The sequence below is a fragment of the Nematostella vectensis genome, chromosome 6, assembly GCF_932526225.1.
Source record: "Nematostella vectensis chromosome 6, jaNemVect1.1, whole genome shotgun sequence".
Taxonomy (NCBI): Eukaryota; Metazoa; Cnidaria; class Anthozoa; order Actiniaria; family Edwardsiidae; genus Nematostella; species Nematostella vectensis.
This window is the reverse complement of record NC_064039.1, coordinates 8967632-8993117: the sequence shown is the minus strand read 5'-3', so window position 1 is coordinate 8993117 and position 25486 is coordinate 8967632. Positions and strand designations below refer to the sequence as shown.

Here is a 25486-nt window from a genome sequence, read left to right as displayed (position 1 = left end):
TAGCAATTATAGGAGGACCGCGCTTGGCTTAGCACAGGGAGACCGTTAATCTGCACGTCGCATTCCCGGGAAAGTTAGAAACAACAAAATGAGACATCAGATATCAAGATTTCTATTTACAAAAAGTTCGACTTCACTTCGCGATGAATGCGATTACAATGTGATTTTCAGGTATTTGTTTCAATGCAAGAGGTAACTCAAGTGCGATTGTAAATTATGCTCGATCTAAAGCGTGGGTCAAACGAGTCAAACGGAACGCTTAAGGGGCAATTAACAGTCAGTGCTATTAACGACAGAATTTTAGAAAGTTCTCGTAATTGAGGTTACCGAGAAAAGAGCGTGGAGATGTCGAAAAACACGGAAGTACTTAGAAGCGCTAAACAAGAATATATAGCCTGCTCGAAAACTCCACTTCATGTTATGAAAGTTTCCAAACTTCATGTACTCTTACTAACCTCCACATGTGCTTTTCAGCTATAATCTGTAAAGCACAGAGTGGAGTAAAATTAAAGTTATTGTAGTAACCAGCGTGATAGCACTCAACAACAGACACGATACAAGTGCCAAGTTACTATGCAAATCAACCATTCGCCCTCAGGCTTGAAGACGTCCGTCGCGCTCCAATTATGTTAGCTTGTTTTTTCGTGGCGTCTGTAAGTCTATATATGGGCCGCGACACAATTCTTGTTGAGAACCAGAATTAAAAATCGGCAGCAGCGTTGAGCCCGCGATCATCGTGATCATCTGGCGCTGCTCCCTAGTAGGTACCTGCAGCCACAAGAAAAAACCAACAACGATAAATAATAACAACAACAACAATAGCATGTATTACTGCGATGGTGATTACAATGATAAGCAAATATTTTGTCATGGATAACTATAAGATGGTTTATTGTTGCTTATGATGTCTGATGATGATAACAACGATTATGATGATGCTGTTGATAACGATATGATGACGACGACGCCAATGGTGATGATGTTGATGATGATGAAGATGATGATATGATGAATAATAAGAAGAAGACGATGATGATGATATGATAATGAAGATGATGATATGATGATGATGAACATGATGCTAATAACAATATGATAATGATGGTGATGATGATTATGCTTATTATGGTGACAAATAGGTGAGCGATTATGACGCTGATAGAAATGGTCAGTGGGGAAAACGCAAGTAATAAAGATGAAAAGTAGTAAGAATGTTGATGTTATTTTTATGACGATGGGGAGGTTTTTTTTTTTTTACCATTCGTTTCGACATTTGACAGCTTCCGCCCTGACTAGTCTCTTGGGGTCATCAAGAGTACATGCCAATTCCTTAATAACACGAGCCTTGTATACATACACCTAGAGAGTGAGAGAGAGCAAAGCACAGACATTAGCACCGGACAGTACAAATTACACGGGCCTTGTATACATACACCTAGAGAGTGAGAGAGAGCCAAGAATGGACATTAGCACCAGACAGTACAAATAAAACGAGCCATTCGCTCATTATACACTATCATAAGAGATAGAACATCGACTTCGTACCACGTGATGTTCCAACGTTGTCATGGCTCCCAGACACTTGATGGCTTCCATGCGAACTTTCTAGAATACAAACACGTGACTAAGAGAGGTTACAGCGCACAAACTACAAATACGGATATGTGTTTGCGCGCAAATATGACAAATAAACGATGCAAGAGAATTTCATCGACCAAGTGTTTAGCGTTTACCGTGTTGCATCAGCGGGGCTAGGGTCACGTGACTCACCATAGAAGCCTTGCACTTAGCCAACTCTAGGAAGTTGGGAATCAGTGACGTCACTTGGCGAGAGATCACTTCCGGTGCATCAAACACCAGCGAATACAAGGTCTGGAGCGTGGAGAGCAGGAGACTGGGCTCATCACGTGACAAGGCTTGGATCAACATCGGCATGAGCTGAGAGAGAGCATGAGTATGGTCACGTGATAATCATCTGGTAATCACGTGGTATATGAAAAATGCACCTTACCGTGGGGATCTCGGTCAACAGGACTTGCTACCCACGTGGTAATCACGTGGTATATGTAACATGCACCTTACCGTGGGGATCTCGGTCAGCAGGACTTGCTACCCACGTGGTAATCACGTGGTATATGAAACATGCAGCTTACCGTGGGGATCTCGGTCAGCAGGACTTGCTACCCACGTGGTAATCACGTGGTATATGAAACATGCACCTTACCGTGGGGATCTCGGTGAGCAGGACTTGCTACCCACGTGGTAATCACGTGGTATATGAAACATGCACCTTACCGTGGGGATCTCGGTCAGCAGGACTTGCTTAGGGATCCACTGTAGGAGATGCGACAGCGCGCACAGATAGAGGTACTTGCACTCTGGAGAATCACACACAAAGACGAATCACAAAAAGGAATATTGGAAATTATCTGAAGCTTTGAAAAGGCATTGCAACGTTAAGAAATGATCTTTTTGGGTTTCGCCCTGGCTTACAATAGGCTTTAGAGATTCCAGTTTTAATTGTTTAGTGGAATTCTGCATCATTTGCCATGACGACCAGAGCGCTACGCTCGTCACAGCAACTCCAACTTTGCTTTGTTTATGTTATACGCCACTAAACGGGTTAGGCTGGAAATCAGCTACCCTAGAATGCTTCTGGTCGTAGTTAGATGACCCTTGCTACTCCTTGAAGCATGCTTGTCTCAACTCTTTATCAGCACGATACAGTGCATTTGTGGTTAGCCTGTGGGGGGTAGAGTGCAGGGTTACCTGGCCTGGTATCGTGTAAATAAGGTGTATTTGTGGTAAGCCTGTGGTGAGTAGTGGGCAGGGTTACCTGGCCTGGTATTGTGTGAATAAGGTGTATTTGTGGTTAGCCTGTGGTGAGTAGTGGGCACGGTTACCTGGCCTGGTATTGTGTAAATAAGGTGTATTTGTGGTAAGCCTGTGGTGAGTAGTGGGCAGGGTTACCTGGCCTGGTATTGTGTAAATAAGGTGTATTTGTGGTAAGCCTGTGGTGAGTAGTGGGCAGGGTTACCTGGCCTGGTATTGTGTGAATAAGGTGTATTTGTGGTTAGCCTGTGGTGAGTAGTGGGCATGGTTACCTGGCCTGGTATTGTGTAAATAAGGTGTATTTGTGGTAAGCCTGTGGTGAGTAGTGGGCAGGGTTACCTGGCCTGGTATCGTGTAAATAAGGTGTATTTGTGGTAAGCCTGTGGTGAGTAGTGGGCAGGGTTACCTGGCCTGGTATTGTGTAAATAAGGTGTATTTGTGGTTAGCCTGTGGTGAGTAGTGGGCATGGTTACCTGGCCTGGTATTGTGTAAATAAGGTGTATTTGTGGTAAGCCTGTGGTGAGTAGTGGGCAGGGTTACCTGGCCTGGTATCGTGAAAGCCTTTTAGCAGCAAGGGAAGGGTCTCCATGAAAAAGCGCTGCTTGTACATCATCTAAAAAAACAAATAAGCCACATGGCATCTCCCTACAAAGCACTAAACGAAAACATAACATTGACTGCAAAAACACTGAACGAAAATATTAAATTGACTTCAAAAACATTAAATGCTTGAATTTACTACAAAAACACCTAACAAAACACTTAATGAAAACATCAAGTCAACTACAAAAATGAAGACATTGTATGAATTTACTTGACTAGTCACTAAAAACACACATGACCTTTTGAGTGGCAAACTTACGTCTGGTTGATTTGCACACACCAAATAAAGAGCTTGCTGTTGTTGTTGCTTTTTTGCCGCCAAAAGCCGGAACGCGCCAACCAAAAAGTCACGTGATTTCTTAGTGCAAGTCGCTTATTGTCAGATCAAATGATCCCTCCAACCAACTCAGAACGCGAAACATCTGGGTATTAACCTTGATATCGGCGTGCATGGCTTGGTTCATGACGTCATCACAGTCTGAGACGATGACATAAAACCCGTCTGCAGCCACTCGGCCTACGCTGACGTCATCTAATAGATGGAGCACCTGCACAACGAGGATGAGGGAGGGGTAGAAAGATAAACGGACCATGTAAGGGAGGGAAACAGTGATCACGAGAGTTGAAAACGAGCTGGGTAAAAAGCAGTCATTCATATAGAGCTAAAGTCTAAGTTTATTTGAAATAAGCATCTTATCTTAATAAAATAAGTTCCCTGTTTTACAAGCGCCCAAGGTGCTCAAACAAACATTTATGGTACTTCCTATCAAACAGGCTAAACATAATATTATAAGTACGCATGAGCGCATGAGGGTATTAATGCTTTTTCAACAGTCATACATTTTCTGTCTACCTTTTGGACAAACTCCTGCGCCATCGGGTGAGAACGGGTAACAAGGGCTCTGGTCAGCTGTAAGGCATAATGCAATACAGAGAATGAGCATGTTTCCACTTGACAGTCAGGGATTTGGGCACAGGGGGGTACAAGCAGTTGCTCAAGCACGTGACCTACACACAACAGTGATGTGATTCAATTCAATTATTGAATCACAATTCAATTCCATTCAATTATTTTATTTGGCACCTTTTCATCTTTGATTCACGGGCGTTGCTCCAAATATATTAATATTTTAGAAAAAAAAATAACAATTGGTTTTCAATTATATTCCTATTTACAACAAATTCTCTATCATCGTACTTTGTAGCGATGTCATTATATAATTCTCATTACAAAGCACTTTCCCTTATTTTTGTTGCTTCCCAAACTAACTGAGCTATTTCTTTTTTGGTTGCACTCTCCTGTTTCATACTAAACACCTTCAAAAATGCTATGGCAGGTGGCATTGCTTTTAGATTCTGTTTTGTTACTGATTGAAAAACCCTATAAATTTGTTCCCTCAATTCATTATATTACTAACCTCAGAGAACTCTTTTCCCCCTCCCCAATAACCATAACCATGTGAACACAACCACCCCCCTGACAAAACTTTTTGTCATCCATAAATGCTTTACTACTACCTCAAAAAGACTTCAAATCACCCATAACCTTGTGATAACTATCCCCCCAATACCTCGACTCACCCATAGCCATGTGGTCACTACCCCACCCCCTCAAAACCTCATCTCACCCATAACCATGTGATCATTACCCCCCCCAAAAAAACTCACCAATAACCATGTGATCACTGCCCCACCCCCTCAAGACCTCAACTCCTCAATAACCATGTAATTAATACCCCAAAACCCCTCTCAAGACCTATACTCGCCAATAACCATGTGATCACTAATCCCCCCCCCCAAAAAAAAACAACTTACCCATAACCATCATGTGATCACTACCCCACCCCCCTCAAGACCTCAACTCACCCATAACCATGTGATCACTGCCCTCCATCTCTGTTCCTCGTTCCCATCCATGTGGTTTTGTAGTTGGCCCTTCAGTGAGTGCAGGTCGGCTGTCAAATCATCACCTGGATACACACAAGTCATTGGTTGTGTTATGCTACAAACGTGCAAGAAAGTGGAGTCTTCCATTTGGGTTGTATGTCGAAAATGAGATCATGGGTTTGGGGCCAAGGAAGATCTGTATAGTTAAAATGGAACTAGGTTCAGAGATCTGCCATGCAAAGGTTGACTTGCACAAAGAAACCACATTAATATTTGAGTGGCAAAACCACTGCACAATAAACAAATAAATGGCTGTACACACCAGAGATTGACATACAATAAAATTATCAATAAAAATAAACCCTTCCTGAGAAAATTTTCTGGCTGATTCATAAGTACTGATTAAGTTGCTTTTTGTGTTGTCTATTATTTTGCCATGAGTTTGCCAATTGAAACTTGATTCCCTTATGGAACTTTCAATACAATGACTGCACAATGCATGCAGAGGACTAAAAAAACCCTTAGCCAGTGGGATTGGGGTTCTAGGGAACAATGGCATTGCTGTTAAGTGAACAGATAGTGTGTTTGCATACCTTGGGCCATTTTATTGATAATGCCACCAAGACATTTAGAAGCAGCCACTGTGGTCTTCCTGTGGTTGCACCCAGATGCCAAAACCTGAAGCCTGGGTACTAATTCCTTTTGCCTAGGGATACGAACCTACAAGCAAGAATTTTTCAGCTTCAAGGGTAATACTCCTGATGGATTACTCATTAATTATCCTGACGTGACTCACCTCGCGCCTTGCTGAACAGACGGCTGCCATGAGAACAGTGACTAGCTGAGATTGTTGCCACGGCGATGATGGCTATGATGTAAAATGACATGTGTAAATTGTATGCATTCAATAAAAATATCAAATTTTGTGATAACATACCTCTAGAGGGGCAAACTTCTGCTCTGCTCTTGCTGATAGTGGTGTCTTGCCCTCAATAAAATTACTCACAATGATGTGTAAAACGTCTTCTGCCTCACTGGGAAACACGAGAGAGAAATTTGCAAGAAATGCATTTTGAGTGTAAAGACTTTACTTTGATAATGGAGGTGTTTTATGTTAACATTTAAAATTATGTCCTTTCAAGATGGAAAATCTTAACAATCTGAGGTCCTATAAGTGTTTGAGTGGGAACTTTGGCAAAACAATATAATTAAGGCGACTTACTACAGTACCAGAAGTTTGACACCTCTCCACTTTGCGCTTTTGCTATATGGGTGCATTGCACTGATTTGTAGATATAAATGCACTACTCATCAAGGAAGGATGAAAGTTCATATATTCTGAATTATTTTTTTTTGAAGGTAGGGCGTGGTCTCTCCAAGATATGACGCGTATTATTTAGACCACCATAACTTTGTCCAAGGAGGTAAATTCGACAATCGACTTGTCTAGTACTTTACTTGATACCTATATTCTAAGAATTGATGCCAAAACCGCTGGAAAGATTTTTTGATAGCGAGATTTCTTTCTTAAACTGTTGATGATGCCTCGCCATCTTAGAGAGCTACCACTTCATTTGGCGCTGCAACAATAAAAATGTGTCTCATATCCAATCCCCAGGTACAATTTTTTTGTTGATTGCTGACTGAATACTTTGATGCTTAATTGGTACGCTGTGTAAATTGTAGGGTCATTTAAGACCTCCTTCATATCTCTTATCTACCCTAAACGACACATACCTTAAAATTTCAGAATATATGAACTTTCATCCTTCCTTGGTAATGTAATGCATTTATATCTACGAATCAATGCGATGCGATGCGTATGTTCCATCAAATGCTTACTTGACTGCTAAATGACTGATGACTTGTCGCACTATTGAGCAGACCAGAGCCAGAGCCTCTGGGGTGGCCATGGGACAGTCTGGTGATTCTAATGAATACATACAAATGAGCCCTTTTGCTCTGCATTTCATACTAGTCCAATACTCTGACAACTGTATGTATGGCATTGTTCCTTTACATTCCCCTCCATTTTGCATTGTTCTATAAGATGCTCCAGTGGCTTTCATTGTTTCATACAATACCATGAATAATATTGTTGGTGTATTGGACAACCCTGTATATCCCTTGGTGCTATGGAGAGCTTTGTTTTTGGTGCTCAAGGCCTTTGTACTCTATTCCATTGTCTCATTCTTAAGGTCTTTTTTGCTTTGGTTCCATGTTTTTGGTGCTGGTGCTCCGTAACACCAAGAAACTACCACAACCAGGTATTCTTTACAACCCTCGTGCATTCAAAAGATTATGGCATGCATTTCGTTACCTTGTAAAGCTGATTGAGTGCAAAGGTCTATAATTCTGTAAATGACAACTTCGGTGTAGTAATTTGGTTCTACCGTAGAACTCTGTAATGTCCCTGGAATAGGAGAGTAGAATAGTTAGTACCAAGTTGTCAAAAACGGTGTAAAAGAACACAAAGCATCATGGACATAACTATATCAGACAATGGAATAGAAATCATTCATGCAAATCATATTGATCAACCGATCTGTTTTTGTTTACATTTAGAAATGCAAGCAACTTAAAAATAACCATCTACAAATAAAGTCTGATAGTTTTTTTTATATTTGATTGAGAATTGTAGAATGGTAGTTACCTTTAACAATACTGTTTAGACACTTGAGAGTTTCCGAAATCTTCCCATGTAGCACCCCCCTTTCTAAATCTTTACCTGAAAACATGAGAATTTTAAAAAAACAATTTCAAGTAATAATCGTTACACAAGCAGCCTGGCCTATAAGGCCATGCTTGGCATTAGGGGAATTTCCCTCAGTAATTTGTACATAGTAATGCCACGCCAAAACAAGTCTTTTTTTTGCTTTTTAGTAAAACATGCAAACACTTACCAGTAACAAGATATTCACCATGGTCGAGGATAATAGGCACAACGTGCCTGACCACACCCTCCTCAGTACAGACAGCAGACAGGGTGTTAAGCATCTGGTCGTACTGGGGGTGTGATTTGTCAGATTGAAGGTGCGAGATATTTTCTTCATCCATAGCTGAGCCATCTTCTGCAAGTTATGATAACATACTTGAGTAAAATGGGTGTAAGGGGCCCTCTCTCTGATACATGCTTGGGTAAAATGGGTGTAAGGGGCGTGGTATCTGATAACATGCTTTTGTAAAATGTGTGGTAAGGTGTGGTCTCTGGAGGGGATTGGGTATGGTAAAGGACTCCCTCTGTCTGTGGTCCACATGACCTGTAAGGCAGCACTGTAAACCCTCTGGGTAATCCTAATTTTATTTCTATTGCAAGAGGTCAGTTGGGTCAGCCATGCAAGTCTGTCTACAACATGACAAAAAAAATGATATCTCAGTTACCTTTCTGGAGTTGTTCTGCTAATACAGAGACTAGCTTGGTTTTTATGAGTTCTGGAAACTCTATTGCCAGGAAAGCTAGGGCTGCATTACTTTCCTGTCTGGAAAATGTTAAGTTTGTAAATGTAAAGTTAAGGAAAGACAAATATAAGAAAACATGATGGAAAAACAAAATGACATGGTTAATTATCAACTACACAAAGGCGTGATTGGTAAAAAAAAGACAGCTTACCTTACTGTTAAATCCTTTGTGTTCAGCACAAAAGATGTTAAATGCTCCACAAACATTCCAACCTAGGTGCATAATTGATGATATAGTATATAACATTTAGATATGACATTTCATTGCCTAAAAGCACATGCCAAAATGATGTCAATCATGCAAAAAATTTTTTGTAACATGCGTCATTACCTTCTGTTCCGGTAAAAGTCCAGGCAGAGTAACCATAGAAACAAGGCCAGCAATAGCAGCACGGCACAAGCCTGGACTATCAGACACCAGGGCACTAAACAAAACATCCACCAGGGCACTGGTATGAGATGCCAGAACACTACCTGGAAAATATAGGAAGAGATTCAATATCACATAACATGGTGTGACATTGCAAGACATGGTGTGACATGTTACATCATAATATGACATGTGTGAAATTTTGTGACCATGAGGTGACATCACAAGAAAGGGTGTGACATCACATGTCCATGGTATGACATCACAAGAAAAGGTGTGACATTATATGCCATCACAAGACATGGTGTGACATCACATGACATTGTGTGACATTGCATTACAGGGTGTGACATAACAAGAAATGGTGTGACATTATGTGCCATCGAAAGAAATTGCGGACATGATATGACACGGTGTGACATCACATGACATGGTGTGATGTGACATCACAAGACATGGTGAGACATCACGTGACATGGTGTGACATCACATGACATGGTGTGACATTACATGACATTGTGTGACATCACAAGATATGGCGTGACATTAATTATTACACTCACTACCTTTTCTCTTGTAGTATGGTTTACTGGCTGTAAGAAGACCCAATAAAACGTCTAAGAGCAGCTTTTTCACTAATCCCTACAAAGGTTTTAATAGGAAGCACATCCTTAGAATCAGATAAACAACATATATAAGTAGGCTTACACAGATTAAAAAAAAATAACACTCAGCCCCTTCTTAAATTAACACATCCTGAAAGACTACATATCAGACAGTTTAGGCCACTCAAAACATACTGACAGGATAATAATTAAAAGGCATACCTGAGTTGCTTCATCATTATATTTTGACAGGATTAAAGGAACTGCTGTTGATGTGATTTCTTTATATGTTTTATCTAGTGGAAAAAAGAAATAGTAAGCTGCCATTTTATTGCTTTGCTACACTTTGTGTCTTTTATATTTATTAAACCTGTCACAGAAGCAGCTTGTAGAAGTTGTCCACTTGGCTTCACTTTTCTCAAGTCTGCCCCTTCTATGTTTGCACAGCATTCTACGAAATAAAAATATTGATTTAGGTTTGCAAAAGATAGGGTCCATAGCTCTAAAATTGTTAAACCATACACATAACTTGAAACAAGTTGAGGGTTTCTTTCGCCAAATCAAAAAAGGATGAACATTTTTCTAATTTAAAGAACTAGAACACAGTTTTGCGTGAAATAATTAGCAGTAATGGTGTGAGTTATCTGGGCTTTTGAGTTTGTGATATCCAATTTAAAAAATGATTGAAAAGTGTGTATATCTGGGTTTGAGTTTAGCAAAGTTCTACCATATTTTGTATTGTTTATCAGTCCATGATTCATACTTGGGTCTGTTTGCTAACCAAAGCTTAATTCCGTCTCACCTTTGATGACACAATCCAAGAACAGAGTCTTAAACTCCACAACATCAGGCTGCAAGATAAGCAAAACATCTTTATAGAGTTTGTATTGCAGAGATCAGAAACTTACACTAAAAAAATCATGTGGCTTTTTGCTTGGCAAACTCATGCATGCTCAAGGTTTTGGTGGCAAATTACAAAAAAAAAAAACTTATTCAGCCCTATTCAGACAGAATTAGCCAGCAAGTTTCAGAATTTTTTCATGACACGCTGGCGTGACAGCTATTCCTGAGTTTATTTTTTCACAGATTTCTTAGTTGAAGTTGATATGGCATCTGACCTGATGGGAGAGTGTCACATGACTCAGCATGACATCACATCATATAGTGTGACATCACATGATATTGTGTGACATCACATGAAATGGTGTGACACTAGGTAAAAGTTCATGAATATCCTTCTATAAAATGGCTCCTGACCAGAAAAGGTGTGACATCACATGAGATGGTGTGACATCACATGACCTGGTGTGACATCACATGACCTGATGTGACATCACATGACATGGTGTGTCATCCCATGACATGGTGTGACATCACATGACGTGGTGTGACATCAGATGACATGGTGTGACATCACATGACATGGTGTGACATCACATGATATTGTGTGACATCACATGAAATGGTGTGACGCTAGGTAAAAGTTCATGAATATCCTGACCTAAGAAGGTGTGACATCACATGACATGGTGTGTCATTGCATGACATGGTGTGACATCACATGACATGGTGTGACATCACATAGCACAGCATGACATCAAATGACATGGTGTGACATCACACGACATGGTGTGACATCACATGACACGGTGTTACATTACATGACATTGCGTGACATTACATGAAATGGTGTAAAAGTTTATGAATATCCTGCTAAGAAATGGCTCCTGACCTGGGAAGAAGACTCCAAGTTCTTGATGATGCTGGACAAGGCTTTAAGTGCTGCATCCTGTAAAATCACAAACAAACAGCTTACTTAAACAATTTTACAAAGCATCAAAGAAAAAACAAGTGGTGGTGGTTACCTCCAGCTCAGAACTCACTGTCTGGAAAACCTGCAAAATCAAATCATCTTTAATTCTTATAATTGGGGATCATAATCAACTTCATCAATCAATTTCAACACATCACCACATCATTACAGTCAAATATTTATTATCAGAAATCAGGATCCATAAACACTATCAATCAACCATCACCATGACGACTATCACCATAACAAATAAGCATCGACAGGAGCAAAAAAATGGCAACGCTTAAATTGTAAGGTCGTGTTAGCTTATATTCGCTTGATTTTTTGCATAGATGTTCCTTGTCTAATATAAAACAAAATAAGCTTTAGTATTTTTTGGTAGATAATCCATTCTTGAGATATTGCAAATTGTAAGGCTCTTGATTTGTCCGAATTTGCTCAATTTGGGCGAAATTGCTACTTTTTTCATGATTTATGGCAACTTTGCTCAATCAAGAACGGATCATCTACCAAAAAATACTAAAGCTTATTTTGTTTTATATTATGCAAGGAACTTCTAGACAAAATATCAACAAAATATTAGCTAACACAACCTTACAATTTAAATGTTGCCATTTTTTTGCTCCGTCATCAGCATCAGTACCATAACACACATCAATCAACCATCACCATAACAACCATCAATCAATCATCACCATAACAACCATCAATCAACCATCATCATAACAACCATCAATCAATCATCACCATAACAAACCAGCATCTGTACCATAACACACATCAATCAACCATCATCATAACAACCATCAATCAATCATCACCATAACAAACCAGCATCAGTACCATAACACACATCAATCAACCATCATCATAACAACCATCAATCAATCATCACCATAACAAACCAGCATCAGTACCATAACACACATCAATCAACCATCATCATAACAACCATCAATCAATCATCACCATAACAAACCAGCATCAGTACCATAACACACATCAATCAACCATCACCATAACAACCATCAATCAACCATCACCATAACAACCATCAATCAATCATCACCATAACAAACCAGCATCAGTACCATAACACACATCAATCAACCATCATCATAACAACCATCAATCAATCATCACCATAACAAACCAGCATCAGTACCATAACACACATCAATCAACCATCACCATAACAACCATCAATCAATCATCACCATAACAAACCAGCATCAGTACCATAACACACATCAATCAACCATCATCATAACAACCATCAATCAATCATCACCATAACAAACCAGCATCAGTACCATAACACACATCAATCAACCATCACCATAACAACCATCAATCAATCATCACCATAACAAACCAGCATCAGTACCATAACACACATCAATCAACCATCATCATAACAAACCAGCATCAGTACCATAACACACTGCAATCAACCATCACCATAACAACCATCAATCAATCATCACCATAACAAACCAGCATCAGTACCATAACACACATCAATCAACCATCATCATAACAACCATCAATCAATCATCACCATAACAAACCAGCATCAGTACCATAACACACATCAATCAACCATCATCATAACAACCATCAATCAATCATCACCATAACAAACCAGCATCAGTACCATAACACACATCAATCAACCATCATCATAACAACCATCAATCAATCATCACCATAACAAACCAGCATCAGTACCATAACACACATCAATCAACCATCATCATAACAACCGTCAATCAATCATCACCATAACAAACCAGCATCAGTACCATAACACACATCAATCAACCATCACCATAACAACCATCAATCAATCATCACCATAACAAACCAGCATCAGTACCATAACACACATCAATCAACCATCACCATAACAACCATCAATCAATCATCACCATAACAAACCAGCATCAGTACCATAACACACATCAATCAACCATCACCATAACAACCATCAATCAATCATCACCATAACAAACCAGCATCAGTACCATAACACACATCAATCAACCATCATCATAACAACCATCAATCAATCATCACCATAACAAACCAGCATCAGTACCATAACACACATCAATCAACCATCATCATAACAACCATCAATCAATCATCACCATAACAAACCAGCATCAGTACCATAACACACATCAATCAACCATCATCATAACAACCGTCAATCAATCATCACCATAACAAACCAGCATCAGTACCATAACACACATCAATCAACCATCATCATAACAACCATCAATCAATGATCACCATAACAAACCAGCATCTGTACCATAACACACATCAATCAACCATCATCATAACAACCATCAATCAATCATCACCATAACAAACCAGCATCAGTACCATAACACACATCAATCAACCATCACCATAACAACCATCAATCAATCATCACCATAACAAACCAGCATCAGTACCATAACACACATCAATCAACCATCATCATAACAACCATCAATCAATCATCACCATAACAAACCAGCATCAGTACCATAACACACATCAATCAACCATCACCATAACAACCATCAATCAATCATCACCATAACAAACCAGCATCAGTACCATAACACACATCAATCAACCATCATCATAACAACCATCAATCAATCATCACCATAACAAACCAGCATCAGTACCATAACACACATCAAGCAACCATCACCATAACAACCATCAATCAATCATCACCATAACAAACCAGCATCAGTACCATAACACACATCAATCAACCATCACCATAACAACCATCAATCAATCATCACCATAACAAACCAGCATCAGTACCATAACACACATCAATCAACCATCATCATAACAACCATCAATCAATCATCACCATAACAAACCAGCATCAGTACCATAACACACATCAATCAATATAAGCACCAACCTCTCTTTTAATGGCTTGCCATAGCGGCTGTAAATAATCCTTGATTTGTTGGGGTGGATACTCTTCCAGACAAGTTGACTGGAAATAAGCATATGTTAATAATATGTTAATGGTCATATTTTTATAATGTAACAGAAGTGTTATATAGTTTTTGTTTTTGGTCATAAAGTTAGTTCTAAAATGCATGACAAATACTGTAAGGGCTAGGCTTTTTATTGGACTCACCAGTGTTAAAAGGGAATCAATCTTTGCATTTATCACATCTGACGACAGCTTCTCCATCAACAGTGGTAAACAAAACTATAAATTAATTAATTGTTGATAAACTTAGCTTCTCTTACGTATGGATACCAAACAGCATATCAGAAAAATAAACGAAAGAACTAAAAAAATTGTATTTATATAGTGCTTATGTATGTTCTAAGTACTTCAAATTCGATTAAAACCCTAATATGCATTGAAGATGGCTGATCCTGGAATTGTGGAACACAAGCTTATAGTTAGCTATATACTGTATGTTTAGCAAGACAAATGGCAGAGAGCTGCTATCCGTGTCTCCACCAGGAATTAAAACTATTTCATCAGTATACTTTAACATCCTTGTTGTTATTCCCAAACATATAATTGGTTTATCTACATACTGGCGCGAACTGGCTGGTTGCTGCTAGACATCTTCTTAGACCAAGCACAAGGTCATCTTTGGTTAAGCCGTATGGGTCATCTGTAGCCTAATATAAAAATATCTCTTACAGTACTGCATAGGGTACATGCAAGGCAGGGGGTTCAAAATAGTGGCTGGCTCCCTGCGATAGCCGGCTGTATTCTGGTCTTTGCCGGCTCATTTTTTTCTGTATTCCCCTTTCATATTTTGAGTAGGCTTTTTTTCACCACCAAAATACAGAGAGCCAGTAAAATTTAGCAGATTTAAAAAAGTTATTTTGAACTCTGTTAGGTATGACATACATGGTTGCACACAGATATAAATTTTATTATGTCGAGATCTCTTATAATAAACAAAACATTACATGGCTTCTTGTGGATAAAATTTCATCTTTTTGTGCCAATATTATCAATCACTCATTCAAGATGATATCAGCACAAGAAGATGAAATTTTATTCACAAGAAGCCATGTAATGTTTTGTTTATTATAAGAGATCTTATATGAAAACTTTTAAATGCCTGTAAAATTACTGAAAGCTCTTGGGTTCAAACTTGTTATCACCTAATGTGTTGATGAATATGATATCAACACCTGTGTCAAGGGCAATATCATTTTTATCATTATGATATGGCCTTGTATGGCTTTCCATATAATATAATAAGTAAGGTATAAGATTTTTCAGATATTATTACTACTTGCACTATTAAAATTACTTACAGGAGTGAAATCTATGGGAAAGTAACATGATGTAACCTCAAAAAGATCCTCTGCAAACAAACCTGAAAACATAAAATGCAAAAGTTTAAATACCCTCTTTTTACTGAGTTCAACTGCTGATAAGATCTCTCACCAATAGGGAAATATTTTATTATTATTCTTGCCAGCTTAAACGCCACCACCAAATTACGAGGATCCTGTTGAAAAAATACATTGGTTTAAGTATTCAGCACATATTGTCATGACACAGCACCATCTTTAAGTATTTTAGTGAAATAAAACAGGTTGAAATAGTATTTTATACCTCTGCCAAAATATCAAGCATTAGACCTTCATCAGAACAAAACATCAGTGAAACTACTTTGTTTTCACAGGGGAATAGTACATACCATTTCAACCTAGTATTGATTTTTTACACCTACATATACCACCTAATTTTTCTAGTCATAAAATGAAAAAAGTATTGCTTTCATTATTTCACTTTTTGTATCACCTTTTCTCCATCCATTGCTTGTAGAAATCCAAACACTAAGTCTGATCCAACAGGCTTGAGATCTAAAACAAGAACACAACAAGCTATCACTTTACCCTTGCTTATAAGAACAAACCATATTTGGAAAAACAGGAAAAGCCATTTACACAATACACATATAAATTTGCCAATTAAATTAAAGCCATTGGAACCACAATGAATCTAGAATCAATATGATAATAAAAACAACAACAACAAAAAATAATAACAATAACAAGAAGAATTATGATGATACAATAATGATAATAATATGACAACAATAATGGCAATGATATCAAAAATCATTAATAATATTAATAATACTAATAATAATGGATATTTATCACCTTTCATGTTTTTGTCCAGAAGGGAAGCAAGTAGACTGTAAACTGTGTAGCGTCCAGACTGCATTAGGGACTGTAAACAAAATAATGTTGTATCATCTGTGCATGGCACAAATATCACATTGACTACACCAGTTTTGCAAAGCCCTACCTGAGTATGTACTTCTTTAAAAAGAGTCTGAATCAAAATAACAGCCCTCTCCCCTGGCATGGACTGGTGTGAAGCCTATAGAAAAGAAAACTTAACAAGTAAATAAGCAGATAAGCATACAGGGTACTTACATGCTAAAAAAGTTAATTCCTTTAAATGAAGTGATAGCTAGGTGTTGATAGAAACAGATTGAAGGTAGTGAAAGAGATAGGGTTAGAGGGTCTGAATGGGAGATGAGAGCAGATGGGCTTGTAAAAGAGGGAAAAGAGGAAGGGGTAGAGGTTTGAATGGAGAATGAGAGGGAAAGACGTTTGACTGGAGGATAAATGGGGATAGGATACAGGTCTAAGTGGGAGATGAGAAAGGAAGGGGTGAAGGTCTGAGTGGAAGATGAGAGAGGGGGGTAAAAGTTTACGTGGGGAAAGAGAGAGGGAGGGTTACAGTTCTGGGTGGGAGATGAGAGAGGAGGGGTACAGGTCTGAGTAGGAGATGAGAGAGGGAGGGGTACAGGTCTGAGTGGGATATGAGAGAGGGAGGGGTACAGGTCTGAGTGGGAGATAAGAGAGGGGGGTACAGGTCTGAGTGGGAGATGAGAGAGGGAGGGGTACAGTTCTGGGTACTGTACCCCTCCCTCTCTCTTTCCCCACGTAAACTTTTACCCCCCCTCACTCATCTTCCACTCAGACCTGTACCCCTCCCTCTCTCATCTCCCACTCAGACCTGTACCCCTGAGTGGGTCTGAGTGGGAGATGACAGAGGGAGGTGTACAGGTCTGGGTGAGGGATGAGACAGGGAGGGGTACAGGTCTGAGTGGGAGATGAGAGAGGGAGGGGTACAGGTCTGAGTGGGAGATGAGAGAGGGAGGGGTACAGGTCTGAGTGGGAGATGAGAGGGAGGGGTACAGGTCTGAGTGGGAGATGAGAGAGAGAGAGGGAGGGGTACAGGTCTGAGGGAGAGATGAGAGAGGGAGGGGTGCAGGTCTGAGTGGGGGATGAGAGAGGGAGGGGTACAGGTCTGAGTGGGAAATGAGAGAGGGAGGGTACAGGTTTGAGTGGGATATGAGAGGAGGAGGGGTACAGGTCTGAGTGGGAGATGACAGAGGAAGGGGTACAGGTCTGAGTGGGAGATGAGAGAGGGAGGGGTACAGTTCTGGGTGGGAGATGAGAGAGGGAGGGGTACAGGTCTGAGTGGGAGATGAGAGAGGGAGGGGTACAGTTCTGGGTGGGAGATGAGAGAGGGAGGGGTGCAGGTCTAAGTGGGAGACGATAGAGGGAGGGGTACAGGTCTAAGTGGGGGATGAGAGAGGAAGGGGTACAGGTCTGAGTGGGAGATGAGAGAGGGAGGGGTACAGGTCTGAGTGGGAGATGAGAGAGGGAGGGGTACAGGTTTGAGTGGGATATGAGAGAGGGAGGGGTACAGGTCTAAGTGGGGGATGAGAGAGGAAGGGGTACAGGTCTGAGTGGGAGATGAGAGAGGGAGGGGTACAGGTCTGAGTGGGAGATGAGAGAGGGAGGGGTACAGGTCTGAGTGGGAGATGAGAGAGGGAGGGGTACAGGTCTGGGTGGGAGATGAGAGAGGGAGGGGTACAGGTCTGGGTGGGAGATAAGAGAGGGAGGGGTACAGGTCTGAATGGGGGATGAGAGAGGGAGGGGTACAGGTGTGAGTGGGGGATGAGAGAGGGAGGGGTACAGGTCTGAGTGAAGGATGAGAGAGAGAGGGGTACAGGTGCAATAAGAGGGGAAAGAGGAATAAGTACATGGGGAGGTAGTATACAATTTAAAGGGGAAAGCACTTTCTCATACCAAAGCTTGAAGCCCAAGTAAGGCTTGAGGAATGATTGAATAATGATCCTTCAGTCGATCACAATAAAACTCACACAGCAATTCAACTGCAATTTGATAAAAAATGCATCATCAATATGAAAGCTGAAAAAAAAATCTGTATTACCAACACCATATTAATACAGTATTTGTGCATTCAACCAATAAAGAAAAATAGCATAATTCCATAACCTTGCAGTTCTTAGACATACCTTCTCTGTCTGTGAGTTTATAGTTCACAAGCTTTTGAAGTAAAGAGGACAACAACTGGACGGCAGAACATCTCTTGTCAGTGTCGGTACTGGTGAGGGAAGGGCTAAAAAGGAGCATCACATTATCAGCAATTTAAACGATTTAGTAGAAATAACTTAGTGGTCTTTTAAAAATCTAAATGGCTAGTGTTCTATGGGTTAAAGACTTCTCTCACTATATCAACAATGAATAATATATAATTTTAATGAATTTGATGAACCCCTATCATATGGAAAAAGTATGCATTTCACAATACAGGACCTCCCTTTGGGTGGGAGGGGTGAAGCAGTTAATGTACAGGCACTTTTGGGGAGGAGTGGGACAGTTAATCTACAGGCACTTTTGGGGAGGAGTGGGACAGTTAATCTACAGGCACTTTTGGGGAGGAGTGGGACAGTTAATCTACAGGCACTTTTGGAGAGGAGTGGGACAGTTAAACTACAGGCACTTTTGGGGAGGAGTGGGACAGTTAATCTACAGGCACCTTTGGGGAGAAGTGGGACAGTTAAACTACAGGCACTTTTGGGGAGGAGTGAGACAGTTAAACTACAGACACTTTTGGGGAGGAGTGGGACAGTTAATCTACAGGCACCTTTGGGGAGAAGTGGGACAGTTAATCTACAGGCACTTTTGGGGAGGAGTGAGACAGTTAAACTACAGACACTTTTGGGGAGGGGTTGGACAGTCAAACTACAGGCACTTTTTTTTTTTGGGGGGGGAGTTAAATTACAGGCACTTTTGGGGAGAGGTGGGACACTTAAACTACAGGCACTTAAAGGAGATGAGACATTGAATCTACAGGTACTTGGAGGGAGGGGTGGGAAGTCAATCAACCAGCACTTGGGTGAGGGGTGGGACAGTTAATCTACAGGCACTTTGGGGGAGAGGGTGGGACAATTAATCTACAGGCATTTTGTGGAGGGAAGAACATTTCCGATGGATTGTGTTTACAATATTTGGGTAAGTTACGTTTGGTAATCAGTAGGTAAATTGGACAAGGCCAAGGAAGAATTGTGACAATAATCAATATCACTTTAAAGGATCAAATGTTGAAAAACTGATCTTACACAGAAACCATCTTCAAAAAAAGTACAACCAAAACAACAACTTCCCAGATCTTACCCTAGGAGTTCCACAACTTGAAGCAAATTCTTGCGTCTTTGGTAAACATCTGCAAAAAGCAAAATCATTACTTATTCCTTGATTTCTTTCTTGTACGTGAACACGAGGATACAAACCTTGTAGCAGGGTCGCTAAACTTGGATATTCCTCCTGTCCCAGGGCCGCCATCTTGGACTTCATCTACCACGTGGACTACGTGAGACTGGCACTAGTCAACAACCGGATGCGGAAGTAAGACTGATCTTATGCTGCATTCACACCAAAACAATGTTTAGTTAAATAAACAAGGCTTTTTTTTTTGCCTGATAACTAGCCAAGTTTCTTATTGTGTTGAATTCTTCCTAGCTAAATGATCACTTAGTAACATGTACAGCACAGTCTGTTCAGTTTTCTTCTTTGTTCTGTCCACTCATTGGAGTTTTAGATTTAAACCAGTTTAATTAAACCACCAACTGGTTTATGTGCTGGTGTGAATGTGGTGTTAGCCTTTTCGGTACAGTATAAAGGAATACACTTAAATATTTTGACCCTTAAAACCAGTTTCCCGGGTGATCCAGAACATTAAAAAGATTTTGAAAATATCATGGAGAGCTATTTATTAATGTGGACAAGTAAGATTTCTTAAATAATAGTTGTGATTGCTGGTGCACATGATTATGCGAATTATGCGAAAACATGATTATTTTCGATATTTGCATGCAGTAATTCAACCTGAACAGACGAATAACTTGCAACAGGGCGACTGACGTGTTGTTTGTTATTTAATTCGACAAAGTTTACCCCAAAAAGGTATCAATCGTTTGACTGAAGTAGAAAGTGGAGGCATGGGAGTCTAGTCACACGTTGTCAATCATCAGTGAGACTTAAAAGATGCGATGCTATATTTACAAATGGAGGTTGTCCGTTTGTCTGTTTGTAGTGCTCTTCACAGCACTGCTTTTCATCACCTATTTAAACCACTCAGAGCTTGAATCAGCAGAGAAAAGTAGCGGAAAAAGGAAGACGCGACATCGTAAACGAACACGTTCACGCAAACAACACGAGAGCCATTTTCAGAAAGCTCGACTACAAGAAAGAGAACTAGTATTAAGATCTACAGCGCCACCAACATTACGAAGAGAAGTACAAGCGCATCGATTAGGGCAGATCCGTGGCAAGAACACGGACCAGGGGATAACTGGAAAGTTCACAGAGATCGCTAAAGACACGCATATTTATTCAGCGTTTTACGACGATGCCAAGTCAAATCCATTTATTCGTCTTATCATCCTCTCGGGAAAACACTACCAGCCTGGATTATCTTGCCAATTTTGCGAACCTTTGTCCGCCAGTTGTAGTTTTGCGGACTCTAAAGCTGAATACTACACGACCAACGAGAACCATGGGAGAGTATTTGGCGGGTTCATTGCGAGTTGCCTCGTGCCTGACGGATTCAATGCAGTGCCATTGTTTGTTGACCTAACGGCCGATGTTAAGGGGGAGAAAAGCAAGGCACGGGTACCTGTGGTGTCTAATGCACATCTCTACTACCCTATTAAATACGCAATCTGCGTCCCACCCCTCCGATCAGAGAAACTAACAGCGAAAAGACTCATAGAGTTTGTCGAGCTAACCAAACTTTTAGGCGCTAACCATTTTACTTTTTATGACTTCAAAACGGACCCGGAAGTCAATAACGTTTTAAGATATTACCAGGAGTCACAAGTAGCAAATGTTCTGCCATGGAATCTACCTTCAAATTTGGTATCCAGGCCGAACGATATTTGGTACTTTGGTCAGGTTTTGGCTATTCTTGATTGCTTGTATCGCTACAAGAACAGGGCAAAATTTGTAGCCTTCAATGACGTAGATGAGTTTATCGTTCCGCTAAGGAACAGCTCGATAGTGGAAATACTAAACGCGTTTCACCGGCCATACCACTGTGGACATTGCTTTCAGAGCGTGGTGTTCAGCTCAAACGCGAGATTTCCCAGGCAAAAAAGCGAGTTAGTTTCTCAGCGGTTCTTCCACAGGACCCAGGAAACCATCCCTCTCCTCTCGAAATGCATTGTGGATCCTTTGAGAGTGTTCGAGATGGGGATTCACCACATAAGCAAGGCTACAGGTCTGCGGTATTCCGTCAACTCAGTACACGAGAGTGACGCGGTTATCTTCCATTACAGGACTTGCACTACGTCATTTGGTATACGTCATCAGTGCATGAACCTAGTGCATGATGGGACCATGGCCAAATATGGAAAACGACTTCAGAAAAGGTTTAGAAAGGTTGTAAATGATTTAAAACTTTTGGCACCAACGTAGCTATTTCGTAACACTTCACACTTTCATTGTTATAACAGAATACAGAATAAATTAATGATTGTTGTGCCAAAATGAAGGACATCTCTTTTAAAGGATCATCAAATACTATACTTTTTCAATTTGATACCTATGACAACCTCCCTCAGCAAATCCACGCATGCGTATTATACACTCTTCTTTATAAGAACCCATCTCGTTCCCAGAGCCCACGTACCTTTGTGCCAGCGGCAAGGTGCAAGGCTCTGGGATAATCAATTTTTTTCACCAACAGAATCTGTTAGTTCCGGTTTTACAGCGCATGTCCAAACAAAATTGCCACCGGAAGGAACCAGAGTTGATCTCTTTCACTGATCGATCCAATTCGCGCTGGCATAAAGGAACGTCGGCTCTGGGAACGAGATTGTATAAGAACGTCTAATTTCCAGTTGAGGCTGGCCGTACTAATCTTTAGTATTTTAAGGCTGAAAATTTGTGTTATCGATGTTCTTCAATTTTTAGTGTATATGAAAATATAGTACCCAATGAATTATACATATTTAAGGTTGTTTTAATAAACAATTCGATTCTGCATTTTTATAGAACGCATCCGACTAAAAAAAGCAATATTTGGCTATCTGAGCCGCGGCATGTTCCTGTTCTTTTTGGTGAAATCTCCGGCTGAATGTTCTTATTACGTAAAAAGTACCCTACTAGCATAGTGTCCCATAGCGTTCGTGAAAGCCAGCCCAGTGAAATACAGATAAAAGAGGCCTCTGCTAGCAGGGTAATAAAAAACGTTTCTTATAATAAAAAAGAGAGTGTATATGATGTACCTGCAATATCTATCAAACTTGACACTAAGCGGGCATTTGCGATGGGCTTCGAGGTCATTTCAAACTCTAAGTTGAAGTGCTAAGTGCTTGAGATAAAAGCAAATATCAATTCGATATCGACGCTTTAGATAATAACAGAATAGAAAAAAAAAACGAAAAAAAAATACAATAAAAGTTGGCTTTGCATTTTAAGTAATTTCTCAGCTGTTTTTGTATTATTTAGTCTGCTAGAGCAACATTCTATTCACAAAATCAAGTTATTGAAAAGCTCCTTCCCTGTGCCACTAGATATATATAACCTCAATCATATCAATAAGTCTTTAATAGGTTGAGGCCACAATGGCAATGCGCAATAGTTAATGGTGATCGCATGCTGAAGGCTCTAAATACTGTAAAGCGCGAGTCTTTTTAAGCGATGTCTGTTTAGAGATGTCTGAAGAACGCTTTTATCAGACACGTAGCCTACAACACAAAGTCTGTTCTTTAAGTAGATGTGTACTGAGGATCTAATACAAGCAATAATCGTATTAAATTTTGAGTGCGGGTCTACTTTGTGAAGCTTTCTTCTGCCTCTCTCCCACTCTTTTAGGCGCTTTTCTTAAGGCAAAACTGTGTTGATACATTATTTAAAACGATTTTTGCGGTTTATTATTTTAAATGGATTTTACCTAACTTAACAGTCTTGTGTTGATACCGCGCTATTAATATTTGATGACCCAAAGAAACTTCGAGTGGCAAGTGTATAATAATGCTGCGTTAACTAATAGAAAACCACATGACAACAGCCATCACGACTAGACAAGGAGACTAACATTAAATTCAACACAAAGGCCCTTTAATTAAACAGTATTTTGGTTAAAGAAAGCCCCACCAGGCTCGAGAGCCGCTGGCAACAGACGCGAAGTTTGTGAAGAGAAAACAAAACCAGGGAAAGACACACATACTAAGATGGGAATACGCTGCCGAATCTTTGGAATTTTTAAGACACTTTTTGCCCTTCTAGTGTGCTACACACTTGTGATCAATGTATATTTTCATTCATCTGATAGGTCAGTGGTCGATCCGTTTGAGATGCAGAAATACCTTAACCAGTTGAGCAAAAAAAGAATCGCGGACAAAATCCGAAATCACAAGCCTCTGGAGCGCAATCCAGAAAGTTTTACTTGCAACGACACACATGAGCCCGAGGAGTTTATCCAAGTTGAAGACGGCCTGTACGTTTATTCAGCTTTTTACGATACAAGAAAAAAAGGTGAGACTTATGTGAGAATTATGGCGCTTACGAAACAAACCCAACAGTTTGCGCTTTTTTGTTCGCTTCGTCCGAAGGTGAGACCCATTCAAATGACGTATTACAACTTTAACGAAAATCATCGGGGTAGCTTTGGAGGAGGGATATTCTCAAGTCGGGTTCCCGAAAATGAGCCGAAGCCTTGTCGAGTTTATGTCTTCGTCGACGATGAGTTAAAGATCAGTTTGCCCTTACACTACACAGATGACGTCGCACAAAAAGACTTCTACGGCATTTGCACCCCTTTATTCAACGACAAAATCGAACTTTCCCGTTTTGTAGAATTTATGGAACTTTCACAGATCCTTGGCGCAAGCTATTTCGTCATCTATAAGGACGATACCATCGGCGAAGACGTCAATACTGGGTTAAATTACTACCAAGACCTCGGATTGGTCAGTGTGTTGCCGTGGAAACTGCCTCGTTTCCAAGGGTCGCTATGGCAACATGCAGAGATCCTTTTCATGAATGACTGCATGTATCGAAGCATAGGGAAAGTGAAATTTGTATCTTTTAATCGGGCGTCGGATTTCATCGTTCCCACGTATAACCACACCATGGTGGATTTTCTTCGTTCCTCGCATACTTGGGTATACTGTGGTTACTGCATCGGGGCCGTGTACTTTGAGAATCGGCGAAGCTCGTACGGAAGCGGCATCAAGCTAATGACGCAGAGATCTAAAAAGAGGTCACGCCAGGCTAGTAGGTACCAAGGGCATTGTATCGTCCAGCCCGACAAGATCTTCGAGGTTGGTTTCCATCATGTTAGTAAGCCGAATGAGGAGAGGTACGTGGTTAAGGCGATGACTCCCCTCGAAGCGCTAGTATACAAGTTCACCAAGTGCGTGCAGGGGGAGACGCTAGACATCCTGTGCATAGCAATGATGGAGGATAGAACGATGGGGAGGTATGAGGTGGAGCTACGGACGGCTTACGAGGATAACATAGTGCAAATTAATAGTAGATGACTGAATGTGCATAACTATA

General features: G+C 40.3%; 4 protein-coding genes across 4 annotated transcripts; 2 read left to right on the top strand and 2 right to left on the bottom strand.

The window, feature by feature from the left end:
• Positions 1-96: 96 nt before the first annotated feature.
• On the bottom strand, positions 97-10607 carry LOC5508601 (MMS19 nucleotide excision repair protein homolog). Its single transcript, XM_048729174.1, has 22 exons — positions 10559-10607; positions 9979-10207; positions 9718-9793; positions 9113-9255; positions 8933-8994; positions 8704-8801; positions 8226-8393; positions 7976-8050; positions 7643-7735; positions 7165-7252; positions 6260-6356; positions 6119-6190; positions 5916-6042; positions 5302-5405; positions 4289-4345; positions 3870-3983; positions 3373-3445; positions 2296-2378; positions 1771-1938; positions 1546-1605; positions 1259-1359; positions 97-768 (listed from the first exon to the last, which is right to left on the bottom strand). The coding sequence occupies exons 2-22, from the start codon at positions 10081-10083 to the stop codon at positions 741-743; spliced, it is 1992 nt and encodes a 663-aa protein (XP_048585131.1). The 5' UTR covers positions 10084-10207; positions 10559-10607; the 3' UTR covers positions 97-740.
• On the bottom strand, positions 10533-20263 carry LOC116615603 (MMS19 nucleotide excision repair protein homolog). Its single transcript, XM_048728942.1, has 14 exons — positions 20212-20263; positions 20096-20144; positions 18934-19037; positions 18704-18789; positions 16902-16976; positions 16754-16823; positions 16389-16450; positions 16086-16092; positions 15896-15957; positions 15158-15244; positions 14517-14594; positions 11622-11651; positions 11489-11545; positions 10533-10607 (listed from the first exon to the last, which is right to left on the bottom strand). Exons 1-14 carry the CDS (start codon positions 20261-20263, stop codon positions 10533-10535), a joined length of 894 nt encoding a protein of 297 aa, XP_048584899.1.
• Positions 20264-20696: 433 nt separating this feature from the next.
• LOC5508613 (beta-1,4-galactosyltransferase galt-1) lies at positions 20697-22966 on the top strand. The gene has a single exon (XM_001629141.3). It carries the CDS (start codon positions 20966-20968, stop codon positions 22394-22396), a length of 1431 nt encoding a protein of 476 aa, XP_001629191.2. The 5' UTR covers positions 20697-20965; the 3' UTR covers positions 22397-22966.
• A 1190-nt stretch (positions 22967-24156) lies between these two features.
• Positions 24157-25467, top strand: LOC5508600 (beta-1,4-galactosyltransferase galt-1). Its single transcript, XM_001629140.3, has one exon. It carries the CDS (start codon positions 24157-24159, stop codon positions 25465-25467), a length of 1311 nt encoding a protein of 436 aa, XP_001629190.1.
• The last annotated feature ends 19 nt before the right edge of the window (positions 25468-25486 follow it).